This window comes from Chaetodon auriga, chromosome 6 (assembly GCF_051107435.1).
Source record: "Chaetodon auriga isolate fChaAug3 chromosome 6, fChaAug3.hap1, whole genome shotgun sequence".
Lineage (NCBI taxonomy): Eukaryota > Metazoa > Chordata > Actinopteri > Chaetodontiformes > Chaetodontidae > Chaetodon > Chaetodon auriga.
In genome coordinates, this window is record NC_135079.1 from 18,686,657 (window position 1) to 18,704,251 (window position 17,595).

At 45.3% G+C, this 17,595-nt stretch overlaps 1 protein-coding gene across 3 annotated transcripts in view; it reads left to right on the forward strand.

Annotated features, from left to right (window-relative positions):
* Nucleotides 1–1,061: 1,061 nt before the first annotated feature.
* The window catches only part of dusp8a (dual specificity phosphatase 8a), a 44,835-nt gene continuing 28,301 nt past the window's right edge, over nucleotides 1,062–17,595 (forward strand). The window contains exons 1-2 of one of the 3 annotated variants that reach the window (XM_076733344.1): nucleotides 1,062–1,376; nucleotides 8,162–8,577. In XM_076733344.1, the coding sequence (XP_076589459.1) occupies nucleotides 8,341–8,577 (237 nt within the window). In that variant the 5' untranslated portion in view covers nucleotides 1,062–1,376; nucleotides 8,162–8,340. Of the gene's footprint in view, nucleotides 1,377–1,505; nucleotides 1,647–5,229; nucleotides 5,345–8,161; nucleotides 8,578–17,595 lie in introns of those variants that run through there. The other 2 variants (XM_076733342.1, XM_076733345.1) reach the window with 2 other exon arrangements.

The window sequence follows — 17,595 nt, forward strand, 5'->3', positions numbered from 1 at the left end:
AACACCTCTGTGGGTGTGCAAGGCCTTTAAATCACAATCAAAAATGTTGATCAGTCTTATCATGTGTGCCTCAATTAACAAATTCGTAGTATGAGACAAGCAATGATTCTCAAATAGCTGTTTTAAGAGAATATTGTTATTACTGTGCTCATTTATTATTTAGCTTTTTCTTATATGCCACATCTAAATTGTGTAGTCTGTGGTGCAAATATTTTGTAATTGTACATTCAGAATTAAAATAATGGTTTCAAAAGGAGACTTAAGTAAAGTGTACTCCGTTTTTGTCAGCACATAGACCTGGGCTAACACAGATGAGCTGCTCAGTGGCTTTCTGCATATTCTGCAATTAAAAATGTCATGTCCATCAGATCGTTGTCATGTGCATCTGATGAATGGTGTAAATATATTAAAATTAAATCACAATTAGTCCCTGTACCTAACAAGCTAAATAACAATTATTGAAAGCGCTGTGCTAAATGTTTTCTCTGCTCAAATATTGGAGAAATAGAGGGTCACAAACATTTTACAATGCACTTTACTTTTAATAAAAGACATAAATGTTTGATACAGACAATAAAGTTGGCATTTGCATTGTTTTCTCCTCTACTTTAATCACTGTGGCTGGCCTGTAAGGGTTTTACTGCAATATTAATTTGAAAGCTATTGTATAGTTTTATGGCAAATCTATATACTGTATGTGGAAACAAATAACCCAGAGCAATATTCTAGTAGCGTTTTATCATGAGAGAATCATTAGCACTATGTAACGCTGATTTGCTTTAAACACAGTCTTTGTGTCGCCGTTGATGTGTTTTTTTCCTCGCGGTGATCTTTGCATCACTGGCACCGGCGCACTGCTGTGGCAGTCCGGTGTTTCTCATTTAAAACCGCGGACTGTCCCTTTAATCCCGGGATCAGAACGCTGACGTCACCATCCCCTGAGCCGCCTGCACTGATTGGCTGGAGGTGACGTCAACCTCATATTTTTTTTCTTTTTTTTCCTCTCCCCACTGAACCATGACCTCATCGCTTTAGTTCAAGAAAGTGCTAAAGTGCACCTTCTGTAACTAACCCCCCTGCCCAACACACACATACACACTACCCGTTTTAGCTATAACCTAGCCTAGCAAAGCTAATCTACTTCTCCACGAGCCGATCACGTACCCTGGGCCAGTTAAACGGCTGAAGGAGCGCTTTGTAGCCTATCACCGTGCTTTCATGTCTCATTTGTTCCTGGCGCTGTCACCCTCTGTCAGCTGTACTGTCCCCCGCCACACAGCCAGGTAAACACCGGCCAGCCTCATGAAGACACGGCCGCTGTCCCCTTACACATGGAGGCCAGTTGAATAACACACAGGAGCCGCGTGGAGCCCGAGGTGAGTGTTTGTGTGTGTGTATCGATTAGTAGAAACGGGGTATGCTGTTATCAAGTGCGTTGCTACACACAGAGCTAGCTTACGTTAGCAGCCGTTGCTCGCTATCTGTGCTCGTGCCCCCCCTCCACTGCTGCGGCGAGTCCGTCAGCGCGCACTCCCCCTTAGATGTGCGCGCTCGCCTTATAATGGGAATTAAACCCGTCCAGGCTGAACTTATCGATTCTTTCATTCTGGCAAACATCTGATCGTTTACCGTCCGACCATTTCAAGGTAGGTAGTCTCCGCGTTTGTCCGTATTTTCTGTTTAATTTGCGCGCTTATAATCATCACAGCCTGTCCGATCAATGGAGTGGTTCATTTTCGCATGCGGACATGTCCACGCGTCATAACAACACAGGGCAGGTTTCCCACTCAAACAACGCGCACTGAACCTTTCCATAAACGTGTAGTTTCACATCATTCATGTATATTGTGCAGCCTTTGTAAAGGCAATGGCCGCTGTCCGTGGCGTGTTCTATTCTTATTTCTAATCTAGGTCGGTTTATTATAGTGCGCTACGAGCGCTCACCCTCCATCATTGTCATTAACGTTATCAAACAGACCACAATGTCCCATCTATTTCTTTGTGCGCCCCGTTTCTGTATTGCTCATAATATCTGAGGATGTGCAGCTTTTCACCAACGATATTCCACACTTGTATTCACACGCATTTCGGAGGCAATGCAGTTTATTTTATATCACGTATTCCTGCTATTTGCTATCAGTATCCCTGTCGTAATTATTGTTATGATTGAGTCGATGTAGTCCCAGTTTGTTATATGACCCCACAGTTTGCAGCAGCCCATTGAGAGAGTATTGATTAAAGGACACCAAAAGGCTTTATATGTTGTGTTGTTTACAGAATGATGCTTCTGCTTCAGCCAAACATGAATCGATTTTTCTAAATTACATGATCACTGTAACAGAACCACTCATGCTGTTTTCCCCCCTGCGTATGCCATCCCTGTATTTTACACCCCAGGCTTGTCACTCTACTAACCCTGTTTGTAACGAACACATTTATTATTTACATCCAGCTGCTCCAGTGTATTGCTATCAACCACATGTAGTAGGTCTCCATAAATACGTGTTTTTAGGTGATTTTGAGATGAGTTCCAGTGACACAAACACTGGATTTAGATGGCATTATCTGATTATTGTAGAAGCAGTGCTGGGACATGCTGGTTGATATCAGGGTGTTTTTTTTGTTTCACTCAGGGGATCAAAACATTCAAGAAGAGCTGAAACAATCAATCAGTCTATTGACAGAAAACTGGTTTACTTAACTTTTCTGCTAATTGATTAAGAGATTAGAGCGTTGCCAAACAGTGTTCAGTTCCAGCTTATCCCTTGTGAGGATTTTCTGCTTTTCTTTGTTTTATGTGATAGTAAACACAGCACCTTGGGCTTGAGGAAATCATGTTTCACTATTTTCTGACATTTTCTAGACCAAGCGTTTTATCCATTCCTCGAGAAAACAGCCGATCAAATAAAATGAAAATGTTTTGTAGTTGCAGCCCTGTGCTCAAGGTCAGATTTCTCGATTTCAGTGAGATATGCTCCCATTTGTCTTAAAAATCAGCTAATGTTACAAAAACTGTGAGGAAACAGATAAGAAATATTCTTATCAGATGAGTTACCTAGTAACTAATAACTAATCCAGCAGTGTTTTAAAGGCATGGCAACATACCCAAACACTGGTGGTGACCCTGTAATCCTCCGGCAGCCCTGTGTTGACGGTGGTGACCCAAATACCTGCAGAGTCCCTTGTTGTGGTCGCATTTTAAAGTGTAAATGCAACATACACACAAAAGAGACACTGTGTAAACATACACACATGCAATCTCTTAGCTCATGAGAGAGCCTGTGGCACAGAGTAAAGGGCATGAGATGCTCTGATGATGTAATTGTTTGTGGTCTAAACAAACAATTCCTGTCTTTCATTGTATGAAACTATGAACCGGCTTTATATCGGTCGACTGGAGACTCTGGCCACAGGTGACGTTATGCAGGGAGTTAATGGATAACCTGGATGGCATTACATCAGCGCTGGTTGCCCTCCAGTTGCTCTCTTTGTGTTTGCCTGATGTCTGATATGGCATTATTGAGCTGGCCCATCACGCTTGGCTCATGGTTTTGTATGAAAGGCCCATGAATGTATCTGCATGGATTATCCATTTCATGGAGATGAAGTTGCATGCCCAACCTTGTTTTATTGGCCTATAACTAAGCTTTTTTTATTATCAGCCTTTTCTTCTCAGCTGTAAAGAGTAACAGCGAAGTCTGTTGATGATTTGTGTGACTGTATTCTGTTTGACGAGCCAGGGGAAAATGTACGGATCTCCAGGATTTCCTCCTTCCTCTCTAGTTAGAAAACAACATATTGCAGTCATTATTTAAACACACATGCTTCTGAATCTGTAACTAACAATTACTTTTATGAACAATTCAGCTGTTCAGGAGTGTTTAACAATTAATAATTAATAATAGGAGTTAAATGATTAATAATTTAACCAGTTACTGTTAAAAAAGTCAAAGTATCACACCGGTTGTGTACAGTTTTGAATGGCAGGTTAGACATTACTTGTTTTGTGGTTAGGGTTAATACATGTGTACGCTCTGTATAAACACAGGTTTGTCATCCTTGCGCTGTAGCATTCATGGTTCTGGTGGTTTTAGTGATGCACGACTGAAAGTTCCAGTACTTTGGAGGCACTGCAGGTAAATTCAGATATTCAAATTCCCCAAGCAGATTAAAAAAAAAAAAAAAAAAAACTCCTTCAAAATGGACCAGTCGATCTGGTTCTCCTGCCTTCAGCCAGTAGTGGCGGTGTAACTGAATTGCTTCAACTTTAAGGAAGTGCACAACCTCGTCTGCCTAAAGCTTTGGTCCATGTGCACCTTTTTGAGCTGCATTTTTGGAAAAGTGGTCAAACGTGTGTTGTTTTTTAGCTGGCTCAGGACCATGATGCTGAATTTGTTGTCTCAGACCAGAGGAGAAAGGGCAGCAGACCAAATCTCAGAAATGCTTCTAACAGCTTGCCGCTCCCTCACTGTGAAATCACATCATTTGTTGAAGGGAACATGATCACTTCAATGTAGTCGTATAGCTGAAGTTGGGAGAATCTTTTCTGTCAGCGCCAGTAGCATCCCATCACCATCACCCTCCCCGTGCCCCCTGCTCACCCCAGCCGGGCTGTTTCTATGGCAACAACAGAATCTGCTCCGGGCCTGTACACGCTGTCTCTTCGCTTTCTCTCCTCTTGGCTTGTTTTCCTCTGTTCAGCCAGAGCCTCACAGCGAGCTCCTGGCTGCTGCCTATTTTAGTTTGAGGAGCTTGTTTGTTTTTGCTCCTTATTGTTCCTGCCTGGATGCAAGATGGAGGAGGAAAGATGGTTTTGCATAAGGGGTCGGGTTGTGGTTGTTGTGCTGAGCAAGCACACTGAGGTTTGAGCTCCCTGTCTCTATCATTCGTCATCTTATTTGTGTCCCTCTCCGTAGTCTGATATTTTCCTGCCTCCATCATTCTCTTTGTTTCCCCTCATCTCCTCTCTTCATTCCCCTTCTTCTCCACACAAACAGGGTCTGCTGCAAGAGAACTTACCGCAGGATGATTGTCTAGTGGCGTAGAAAGGTGCAGAGCACCAGTCTCTCCCTCTCACTACGGCCACACATGTAAACCTGCACACTCCTCCCCTCCCCGTCCCCGTTCACTGCACAAGAGCAAGAAAGAGAGTGATAGAGGAGGAAGGAGGGATTCAGAGAGAAAAAGTGAGAGGCTGGGCGGGTGGGAGAGTAGTCGCCATTAGACATATGCAGCGTCAGATGTTGTGTTCAGCAGCAGGGACGCAGAAAAAGAGGGAGAAAGATTCACACCCCTGGGAGCTGTGTCGTTAGCTGATCAGCTAAAGGGCTCCGCGCCATATAAGGTATGGTATAACAGGTGATGGGGCAGGTCGAAACGTGGCGGGGGCTGTTTGTGGTGGGGGAGCGCTGGCATCGCAGCTATGCTTAGTGCTTCCACAGAATGGCTGCTGGGGTGCACATCATGGGAAAGGTGGGGAAATGTCACTGTGTCAGTTTGCTCATGTGTCGCTGCAGGTCACAGAATTGTGCTTTGCTTAAAGAATTGATGCGGAACTCCACATTCGGTCATCACTACGACACAGGGCTCAGATTAGATTCAATTGTCTGTGTTGTTTTCGTAGAATCCAATATAAGACACATGGTGTTTGTGCACAGTGCTGTGTGTACTGCCGTCAGTCTTCCTAGACTGACTCGACCCTCCTATATTTTATTGGATCAAGTTTTGTCTGTTATGGCTTGTTTGTGTCTGCACATGCCTTTACTGCACAGTAGCTGCTTTCTGATGCAGCAGCTGTTTGGCTGTGTTTACGGTGCAGGCAGTTGCTACTGTCTGTCCAGGTTTTCGTCCATGTTCCTGTGCTGCTGTGCTTGCATCAGGCAGGTTGCCAGGCAGCAGCAGCAGCATGTGTACATCTATGTTGAGGCTTGGCCCACAGTCTATAGGAGACGTATGATTACACATCCACGTCTTTGGTTTGGTGTGGCCGCCTGCAAGTCAGTTTATGAGAATTTTAGCGATTTCTCTTTCCCCTCTCTCCGTGTCACCCAGCTTCTCCCTTTATGTTTTCCTCTCTTTCAAGCAGTCTCTCTTCATCTCTTCCCTCCTCGCTCCATCTTCACCACTGTCCCCTCCCTTACCTTGAGCTGGCTGAGTTGCTAGGCTGGAGAGATTCTCGCTGAAAAACATCCTTTGTTACCTCGGCCCTCCTCTCTCCTCTGTCCTCTCTCCCTCCCTCCATGGCGGCGGTGTCAGAACAGAGGTGAAAAGTTGCACAGCAGAGCCGCCTGGAAGTCTTCCCAAGACAGTACTGATCAGAGGACCCGGTTTCTCCACGTCTCCTCTCTCTCAGACTCAGTTTCTCCTGCCCACCTTCTCACCGCTGTTCTGTTGTGCAAAATATTTTTCTTCTTTCTGTTTGCATAGACAGTGCTCTCCTGTTTCCTGTTGCGTATATAAAGTGTTATTCTTATTATTTTTTTGCTTGCTGTTTAGTCATTCCTTTATGAAGTGGACACGTGTTGCTGATGTGTATTAAATTATGCGTTTTTCTACTTTACCTCCTTCCGCTGTCTGTTTCTACACCTCTATCTGTCGTACTCTCCCTTTTCAACCGAGGTTTAAGCCTCCATTTAGGCTTTGGGGTAAATGAGAGGGGGCCCATTCATTTTTCATGACACCATGTGCCAGTAGATGAATAAAACAACACATTCACATTCTGACCTTCTCGCTTGTTGCATGACACCTGGTCGACCAAGGAAATGCTCCTGAACCTGCACAGGGCTTTTATTTCTATGTTCTCTCAAACAAATGGCGCTGTGGTTTTGTGTTGGTCAGTCTAGCACACTGTTTCTCACACACACATGCACTCATTGATCTTCCAACCCAGATACATGATTACGTGTGCATGTGTGTACATCTGTGTGTGTGTGTGTGTGTATCTCACGTTAAATCCACAGGCGCTGTGGTGAACATGAGCAGGGAGGAGATCAGAGCGGTTAGTAGTGATAGATAGAAGGAGGCAGTTTGTCAAGTTTATAGACCGCTGTGCAACACACACACGCTCACATTCACGCACTCTGTCACACACTCATTCACACGCACGCATGCACAGGATGTCACACAGGCTGTTTGCCTGTGTCCAGACCTGCTCTCTGAATTCCCCTGGCTTAATTTATCTCACGCCCTCAGTTTCCTGTTTCATGAGCCGCGGCACAAGAGACCCTCCATCAACAACAACCAACCTTCACACACACTGACAAAGACATGCACACACACCCACGTTTTATTGTTGTGCATGTCTAACTTAAGTCTTTGGCTTTGTGTTGGGATGTGTGATACTCCCTCAGATCTCAGGACTGATAAATCCCGGCGGACGATCCAGTTGGCTTTTAAGCCTTTAAATAACTTTCATATTCATGTTTAGCATTGTGACTATTTTTAATGTTCAAGCCACTCAAAGTCTGACAGAAAAAGATGATGCACAAAAATACAATGTGCACTTGACCGTGGTTTAGAAATGAATGCGGAATGAATCTGTCATTGGGGCTTTGTAGCGGTGGGAATGATTTTATTTGTTGCACTTGGCATGAGTGGACTGAAGCTCAGGACGAGAGGTGATCGCGCCCTTGATGTCTGATCATCAGCTGTCTCGTCATCAGCGTCTCAAAGCTGACGGTGGTAGTTTTGAATGTCACTACAGGCTAATAATAGCATTGAAATAAATCATTGAATGTCGTGCTTTCTTACGCCAGAGTGATTATTTTCTGTTACCTTTTCTTCTTTTTTATGACTCTGCGCCGCTGACAGGCGTGGTCAGAGGCGGTATGTTTTCAGGGTGCCCGCCCCGTTCTCATGAACGCGATGTCTCTGGAACACCTTTAGGAAATTTCCTCAACTTTGGTGCAAACGTCCACTTGGACTCAAGGATGGACTGATTAGAATTTGGTGGTCAAAGGTCACTGTGACTCCACAAAACACCTTTTTGACCATTCATATGCTAATTCTCACTGGAATTATACATGTCAATATGGTGGTAACTTCCATTTCACCAAAAAAAGACACTTAATACCTTGTAAACTGCAACTTGACTGGTTGACGGAGGCATACGACCACAAGATGGTAATTCTTGTATCTTTTCTCTTTGTCTCCTCTTTTTCAGGCACCATGAATCTCTCAGCGCCTGCTCCGGTGGTAGTCCTCCTCAACTGACCTCTCCTCCTCCTCCTCCCCATCTTTTCCTGCACCTCGCCCTCTCACATCTACCCCTCTTCCTCCACACCCCACCCCTTACTACCTCACGTCTGTGATCCTGGGCGATCACTCCACTGCTCCTACATCATGGCAGGAGAGAAAGGGCCAACGAAGCGGAGCGCCATGGACATCAAGCGCCTTGCGAGCCTCATCCAGAGAGGGACGGGCCGTTTGCTGGTGATTGACAGCAGGACATTTTCTGAGTACAATGTGTCACACGTGCAAGGTGCGGTCAATGTCTGCTGCTCCAAGCTGGTGAAGAGGCGACTGCAGCAGGACAAGGTGTCTGTCACTGAGCTGCTGCAACCCAACGGCAAGGTGAAGGTGAGTTAAAGCTCTGCAGACATGACAGTTGATGCTCACTGGGTGGTGGTGGCTGGATGTGATGTTTGAGAGTCTTTCCTTTAAGTGTCAGTGTGGATTCAAAGTGTCTGTGTGCCAAGCTTCCACCTTGCTGATAAGGGTAAGACAGTGGATCTCTGCCAATTTGATAATCAAGCACATAATCCCTGTAAAACGGCAAATTGTTTTTGTTTACCTTTGCACAGAGCCAGGCTAGCTGTTTCTTCATATTTTCAGTCTTTCTGCTAAGCTAAGCTAACTGGCTGCTGGTTGTAGCCAAATATTGACCCCACAGACATGAAGAGTGTTATCAATATTCTCAAGTAACTCTCCATCAGAATACAAATATGCGCGTTTCCTAAAATTTTGCAGAATTCATGACTCAGATTTTGATGTCTGTCATTTCCTTTAATGTGGTGCTGTGTGTATTTAGTGAACCTCCTCATCCACAGATCTCGCTGCAGATGTGGGATGGGAATTGAAATGGTGCATTTACAGTGCGTTGAGACAAGTCAGCATAATCTTTCTTGTTTTTGGCAAAAGCAGCAGAATCAGCAGGAGAATGAAAAACATGAATACAGCGGGGACTTCTGTGACAAAATATCCTGTGTATCCTGAACCACAGGATACACACAGTTGAAGCTTAGAATACACTCCTCTATGCTATAGTAGTAAAGCAATGTTGTGTGTGCTGCTGTGGAAGTACAGTCTGTGTTTTTTGTTATTCAGAGATACGGTAGTTGCAACAAGTTAGACTTTCCCTGAACCAGAGGTCTCCCATTCGGGTTCCCATGTCAACAATTGTTCACCCTCCTGAAGGTTTCTCAGAACATGTCAGACAGCCTGAGCCATGCACCGCTGTGGTTCTACGTTGACCTCCTCTGTGCTAGGCCGGGCCTGCACCACATCAATGCGTGCTATATTTGGCGGGCAGGCGGGCGTACTGTAGGTTCGTTGCTTATCAGTGGCCCTGAAATCGGATCCTCACGTTTTCCATGACTTCTACAAATATGACAGCCTTTTTTCCATGGCCTGTCCACCCATGGTACGCTGACTCCTGTATTTTTAGTCGCTGTGTGAAACTGAAGGAACTCTGAGAGGGGAAACCTAAGCAGGGATGGGGGTGAAGTCTGTGTGTTTAATGTGTGGGATGTGTTTTGTGCCCTCATGTAGTCTGTGCGTGCATTCATCATGGACAAACACGTTAACGAAGCTGTGGAGATGGCAGATGAGATTGTTCTCTCTGGCTGCGCCCATTCTCTTATTTTTAAACATATATTTAACTTTTGACATGGTACACCCAGCTGTAAAATGTTGATTCAAAGAGGCCGGTGACACATAGGCTAACAGGTGACTGACATTTTTTTCTTAGGTGTGACACATTGGCTTTGAATGGCAGTCCATAAAATGCTGTTCCTTTTGTTTTTCTTGTTTTGCTTCCTGGTTGCCAGGAATAAATCGGAGAGTCTGACCTGCAGCACCGCTCAGTCTATTGAACCTACTTAAGAGATGTGATTTATTACCTGCTCCCATTTTATGCCCCATAGATACTGTATCAGTCCTGGAGTTGTAGGGAACAGACTGACTGTATTTCCATCTGGTGCACAGTAATAGAACTTTAATCACCGAAAACACGCCATGCCCAACAAATGACAAATAATTACACATTATTGCTTTAGATTATTGCTTTGCCGCTCCTGTTGGATTACAGTTATCGCTTGTAGGTGACTGACACTTTCCTTATGGTCAGATGGTAAAATGCAGGAGAACTGTGTATTATTGTTACTTTCTCAAGTCAAATGACCTTCAGTTCAGATGATAGCCTCTGTATAATTGGTACATTGGCCGAGAGTCCCCATGCGCCTGCTGTTACTCACCGACTCTCTGTTATACCAATTAGTTTTAATTCAGCTTTATTGCAAGGGCTTCTGGCAGTGAAACCCACATGCCTTTCTTCTCACTCAAAATTTACCACCATTAACTCGACAAGGATCTTGGATAACACCTCTTGTATTAGTGCATTCTGCATATACAAGGTTACAAAAGAAGGCCACACGCAAGATTGTGCATCTCATGACTCATCCCGACCAAAAGGCACAATTTTGCTCGGATAATGGTTTTATTTTGGGTTGTGATGATGCATGACCTGCTTTTGCCGTCTACGGATTTGGGGAGAAAAAAACAACAACAAAAACAAAAGAAAAGCTGGAGTGGCTGAAAAAACCTGGAGCTGGAGAGCTGTGAAGTGTGAGAGGTTTTGGATGGAGTCAGACTTTGACTTTCATCATCTTAGTCAGTGCAGCGGGCTTGAATGTGTTTTCTGTGCTGGGTGTATTGGGTCCGTCTCTGTGTGGGGCCCTGTGGTTGGCAGGTCTCACACTGTGGCACCCCGTGGAGCCATGCTTCCTCCTGAATTCTCTCACTTTCAATCTCCTGACAGCTCTGTCTGTCCGTCTGTCTCCCCCAACCATAGCTCCCGATCCGTTCCTTCGTCATTTATTCCTTTTTAATCTCCTCTTCCTCTCCCTATCTGGTGTTGCCCCATGGCTGGTTTGTTATTATCCATCCCCCACCCCCAGTAAAGAGGATAAGGCTTGCGATTAATGCTAGGCTGGATAAAGCTGGAACTAGCCGTGTGAGAGAGGAGGGCCCGACGGACCCAGACTCTTTTGTTATTGGCTAAGCATGACATCATCCCTTTTGTGTGGCCACTGGCAGGCCGCGGGCTGGGCACGTGCAGACTGGCTGCGTGGTGTTAAAGGCGGCTCGCAGCTAACCCCTCACGCACACACACACACACACACACACACACACACCATCCTCTCTACCCCCCACATGGCTCTGAGCATCGCCAGGAGCCGCCTCAGCCAGCCAAGACAGCAAAGGACACTATTGTGGCTCTTTGTTGGGGAAGTGAATGCAGGAAGCGGGAGAGCAGCACTGAGGGTATTCATGGATGGGCTGCTGCCTCCGCCTCCTCCCCTGCTGCCTCCCGCCTCACATCCCATTGAGCACTAATAGCCTGCATCCCCCAAGGCGCTGCACTCACCCTCTTTCATAGAAGCTCCCAACGTTTCAGTTAACTGAGCTGAATGAACATCCATGACCAGCACAGCAGTAATCAAAATGCTGTCCTCTTTCTTCTCCCTTTCACATCCCATGCTTTCATAACCTCTTTATTTATGCTCTCTATTAATGTAGGTCAGAAAGAGCTAGATGTAGTAGGTTAGGTGGTGGTGGACCTCTGCTGGGAGAGGGATGACACAGGCTTAGCTGGGAATGGGGCTTCCTCGTGCCTTTTCTGTCAGGCTGGAGGGCAGGCGGCTGGTTTCTTGTCTTAAGCCTGGCTAATCCCTGCTGCTGCGGCGGGGACAGCCGGCCAGGCAGGCCTGACAGATGGACCAGAGGTTTTCACTCCCGGCAGCCGGCCTAGGGAAGCACCCTTCCTCCTGTATGCAGACATGGAGGCCAGACCTCTGATGAATGGAACCCAGAGTAGTGGAGAAAATACAGCTACTCACAGAGATAGATATTACTCGCACAAGCTGTCAGTGGAACATAAATATTTATGACCACAAGCATGTTTCAAGTCTTAGAAGTCTTAGTTTTGTAGTTTTTGTGGCAGAAGACACAAACTGAGCATTAAATTTGTCTGTGATTTGGCATTTTTGATGTAAACCTAAATAAGTGACCTCAATAGGTGGATTTTTTTTCCCCATGTGTCCATATAAAATTTTGTGTTTCCACCAGCACATCTGATGACAGTGACTTCCATTATTGTGGTATACAGATTTTTCTTCCATGCGGATAGCAAGATTTGTAGGCCAGGGCTGTTTTGTCACACATTTTATAATTTTATCCAAAAAAAAACTGCTGCTTCTGCAATTTGGATATTGCATTTGGTCACATTGCGATTTCAGTAATACTCAGTTTCATCGCTCTATTGTCAAGTCAAACGTTTTGATTTCTGTGCTGCCGGGTAGATTAAATAAGCAGTTTGAGGATATCAATACCAGCTGAGGGGAATTCTACTGCTCATTGTGAATGATTCCTCTGTTTTACCGCATCAATGAAAAGATGAATTGAAAAAATAATCAGCACGTTTAAAGATAATAAAGATAAGTGATAATACATCCGTACTCTTATGCTCCACCATTAGTATCATGCCCCTATGACAGGTGAAGAGCTCTTACATAGCTAATTATTTACACTGGTGTTAACAGTAAAGTCCCATGTCTGTAATTACGCTCTAGTATGACTTCAAGTGTTGTTTACCAGCAGATTTGTGTTGATCATTAACAGTAGCCCAGTTGTCGTTTGGTACAATGACTACGAAGCAAGAAGGAGAGCCAGGCGATTGGTCCTGTGAACTTCTGTGATCTTAATTGTTAGAGTTGGCTGAGTGCCCTGCTGCCTCGCACAGGGCCAGACTGCAAGAGACCGACTGATGCAGTGCAACGCTTGCTATGAAGCAGCTCCCCGTATGTTGTGTTGGTCTTCCTTGGAAGGCTGTAATGACACATGATGGAAAACACATGGATAATTCTGACGAATCAAGGGCGAGTATTCCTGCGATTGTGTACAAGCAAACAAAGACGGTATGATTTTGATTGATTAAAGAGTCAGATACAGGGCAGACGCTGGTCGTGCCTTTGGAAAAAACTGTACAGGTTTCGTAATGGTATTGTTCTGAACACAGAAGTTTCCAGTAAGTGCAGTATTACAAAATTAAGGAAAACACAAGTGTTTCATGTGTCATCTGCCTTGACAGTAGCAGCAGAACTGAGAATTTAGTTGATGACTCACCGTGTGGATTGTTTCCCAGATTACCCAGAGGGCAAATTCAGGAAATTTTCTTGTGTTTCATTCACATTTTTCCTTTTGCCAAGTTCAAACAAAGACGCTGTAGCTGGCGGTGGTTTTTCTACAGAGCCGGATATGTCATGTGTTTGCTTTGATGAGGTCATGCCATGAATCATTGTTTGCTTTAAAGATCCTACTGTTTGACATAAACACACACTCACACTGTATATAGTTTCAGACATGTCCTACTGCACCACGAGGCACTGTAGAGCTAACGTTTATGTAAAAATGTATTTTTAATTCATGGATGTAAATGAAAGATGGAGGGAATGATTCATAGTTGATTTGCGGATATGAAATGTGGCTTTCATTATATACAAAGTGAGGAGGATGACGTTGTATAACCGGATCTGCAGCATGCATGTGGTCTTTGTAGGCAACAGTTTAGTCTGTGTGTGTGAGACAGGCAGGGACATGGACAGAGAAATTGTATACTTGTACTTAAATGAATAAAAAATGAAAAATAAGAATAAAAATGCTAACCTTACATAAAACAAGGAGAGTTGTAATGTACCAGGTGTTATTAAATTGATTTGTTCCACCCGTTGTCCCAGGGCAGGCAGTAGAATAATAAATGAGTGTGAGAATTAGACATTAAAAATACTAAGACAGGCAATTAAAGTGTACAAGCACAATTATGTCCACATCCCAAAATCTTAAATACAGCCCCACGACCCGCCGTGGATGTGTTAACAGTGCTCTGCCATTCAGGGGTGTGAGGGTGTGACCAGATCAGGTGACCACATCTCTGAAATGATCAGTGATGACCTCACACTGCACATGCACAGAGGCATCAGGGACTTTCACCACCCTGCCACATCTTCACGTCCTTGTCTGAATCACACACACACACACACACACACACACACACACACACACACAGTTAGAGACTCTGAAACTTCTATCAAAACCATCAACTTAATGCTAATTCTGCACACAAACATGAGCCTGTTACCTAAACCCATAACTTGAAACCTCTGTGTATTTGGTCCTCATAAGGACAGAAGTACAGGGACTCTGTGACACACACATCACACCTACACACATGGAAGTGGCAGCTGCCAGTGCCAGTCAATGACATCATCTGGCCCCAGGGTGGGATCTTTACAGCGGCGAGTGGTATATGTCACAGCTTGTGTGTGTCTTAAACTGACAGATCAACTGCTCGGAGAGGTCGCTGCCTGGTGCAGCGGTCCTTGATTAGTATGTAATGTACTGTATGTGGAGGCAGGTGTTGTATGTTTTGGGGCCGTGAAAGAATGTGCAATGTGCAGAATTTTCTGCAGTTGGTGAATCGATGAAAGGGCAGGAGGTCTTAAGGTTTAAAAAAAAACGCTGACATCAAAATGCACAGTCTGAGCTGAAAACACTGTTAGTTGAAGGGAGTTCATAATGCGGTCTTCTGTGAGACATCCCGGAGAGGACACAGGGAGAGGACCCAGACTGCGCTTCAGGAATGTGGGGCCATTTTTAGTCTGTTTGTGCTGATGTTGTGTCACAGGCCAGTTCACACACAAACACACACTGCACTGCTCAGCACTGACCTTGTCACTGGTCAGAAGCGCTGATGAGGTCAGGGGGAACCATGTTTCACTTTCTTATACGAGCTCTTAGCGTATACGCCGGGACTGTTTCCATTTTTCCACTGACATGTTCTGTTCCCAAGCTACCCCTAATCTATGTTTTATGCTGTGTGTGTGTATGTGTATGTGTGTGTGTGTGTATGTGTGTGTGTGTGTGTGTGTGTACAGACTGTCCCTCAAGAGGAGCATTGACAATAAGGCCGAGCCTCAACCCGCAGCCTTGTGTCAGACCTTGTTCTCCTCCTACTCCTTGTATATTTCATAACACGGGGTCAGAAACACGCAGAGAGTTTGGTCTCCTTCCCAACACATCCGCGTTTTTCCTCCTTTACACTCACATTTTCTCTTTACAACACAAATGTACACACTTGTCCAACTGGCTTTCTTTCACTCTGTCTCTTGCTTTCGTCGCAGTCTCTTTCTGTCTGTCTTGCTGTCTCCCTCAGCAAACGACGGGAGAAAAATCACCTCTCCTCCTGTGTTTTTGTCCTGCTGTGATGCCAGCCTTAAGGTCTTTCAGAGAAAGCTTGGGTGCAGCCGGATCATGGCATTTAATCTGCCACTGTCCCTCCCTGCACCCTCCCCCCTCTTACCAGTCTCTATACATCTGCTCATACTCCTGCCTCAGTTTCTCCTCTGATCCCCTTCTCAGGCTTCTGTTCCCCCTTCATTCCTTTTAACCCTCAGGTTATTCCCACACGTCCCCCCCCCCTCTCTCTCCATGGCCCCTCCTCTTTCCTTTTCCCTGCCAGTGGCATTCCTTGTTTACCTGCAGTGTACATGCGTCAGAGTGCCTGGCCCAGTACAGTAGGAGCAGTGATGCTGTAGCACTGCAGAGGGATGAGGGATCTGTACTACTGCTGCAGTCCGACAGCCAGCCCCACACTCCCTCAGGTCGTTGACCTCTAACACTGCAGCAAACTTTATGCATATAACATACTGGGCTGGAGGTGCTGTTTTAGCTTTGGGCAGATCTTAGCAGATGTTATTTTTACTGCCATGTATACACTTCTATCAAATATAGAGCCTGCTGGTTTTTCCTACCTTGCAGGGAACACTGTACTTTCATCCTCCATAACTGCAACATTGAATGAATCTTCTAATGAAACTTTTTGCACAGCTGACAAACAAGACTGTCGAATATGTTGTGTTTGTGTGTGTATTTCTGCATGTATGTACAGTTAAAGGCCTGTAATCCTCAGGCGTTCAGATCAGGCTCCCAAATTAGATCTGATCCCATTAGGATCATTAGCCAAAATTATCCACAGTTAGTAAAGATGGAGGGTGTCAGGGATTTAAAACAAAGGAAGAGAGGCATGAAGATGAACATGCTGTGGACAGATAAGAATTAAGATGAGGAGACACAGGTTAAACTCTGTGTAACCTCCCTATGACATCACAGGTGTGTCATTTAAATATCTTAAAGACCAGAACACAAATAGTGTGAAGTTGCTCATTATTGATGCTACAGATCAGTGTTTCTGCCCCAGCTTTTCATGCTTTTATGTCAGTATTGGTTCTGCAGGCAGGCAGGCAGGCGGCGCTAAGCTGGGTTTTGCCGGACCAGAGACTGACTGACCTTGTGCCGTCTAAGTCACCTGCATGGCCGTCTGCCCAGGCGCCTCATTACAGCTGCTCTTTGAGCAGAGGCATAATGGGACACACTCTGTGCACACTGTGTGGCTGTGTATACCATGAGCTATCATCACCAGTGTGCCTTTCAGCATGCAGAGAGCAAAGAGGAGATGGTGGCCCGCTTAGAGAAAGTGCAGTTTTGCCTGGAAGCTAGCGGCTATTCAGTGGCACATTTTAGATGAGGATGGTGCACTGTATGTTAAACTAAACAAAGAAATGTAGTGGCTCGTCCTGTCTCGTCCTTGCCCCCCCCCACCCTCTTCTGTTTCTCCTCCACCACCTGCCCCTTTTCTCTCGCCTCAGTTTTCTCCTCTTCCCTCACTCCCTCTTTGTTTTCCTCTCGCATCTTTCACCATCTCGTCTCCATCTCTATCTGCCCCACCACTCCACCACCCCCACCCTCTTCATCTCTCCCTTCCGCCCGCCCTGCTTCCTCCTCCCTCTCTCCTCTCCTGTCCAGTGGCGGTTCAATGATGCAGTGATTCATAGCTGCAGTAGGTGCTGCCTGATGGTCATGTGACCAAAGCCTGCCTGACAACATGGGGAACAACACAGCCTGGGCTGGTGTGTGTGTGTGTGCACGAGGCACATGCACACACATTCACACAGGCGTCACAGTGGCGCATGCTCACATCCCTTCTTCTTTCTCACAATCTGATACAAACAGCATCACAGTGATGCATTGATGGATGCCCACACCCTTCGCAACATCTCCAGCGTTTATGATTTCGCTAATATCACCACCAAACAACCCTCTCAGCAGTATCTGCACAGTGAATACTGCAGCCACAGTTGCATAGTGCAACACTTAGCCCTAATACATTATTTATAATCCTATGCTTTATCCCCATAACTAACCCTAGAATCACCTGTGTAATCATCCTGCTCACTGTTGCAGGCATTCCGATAAAGCCAGTGT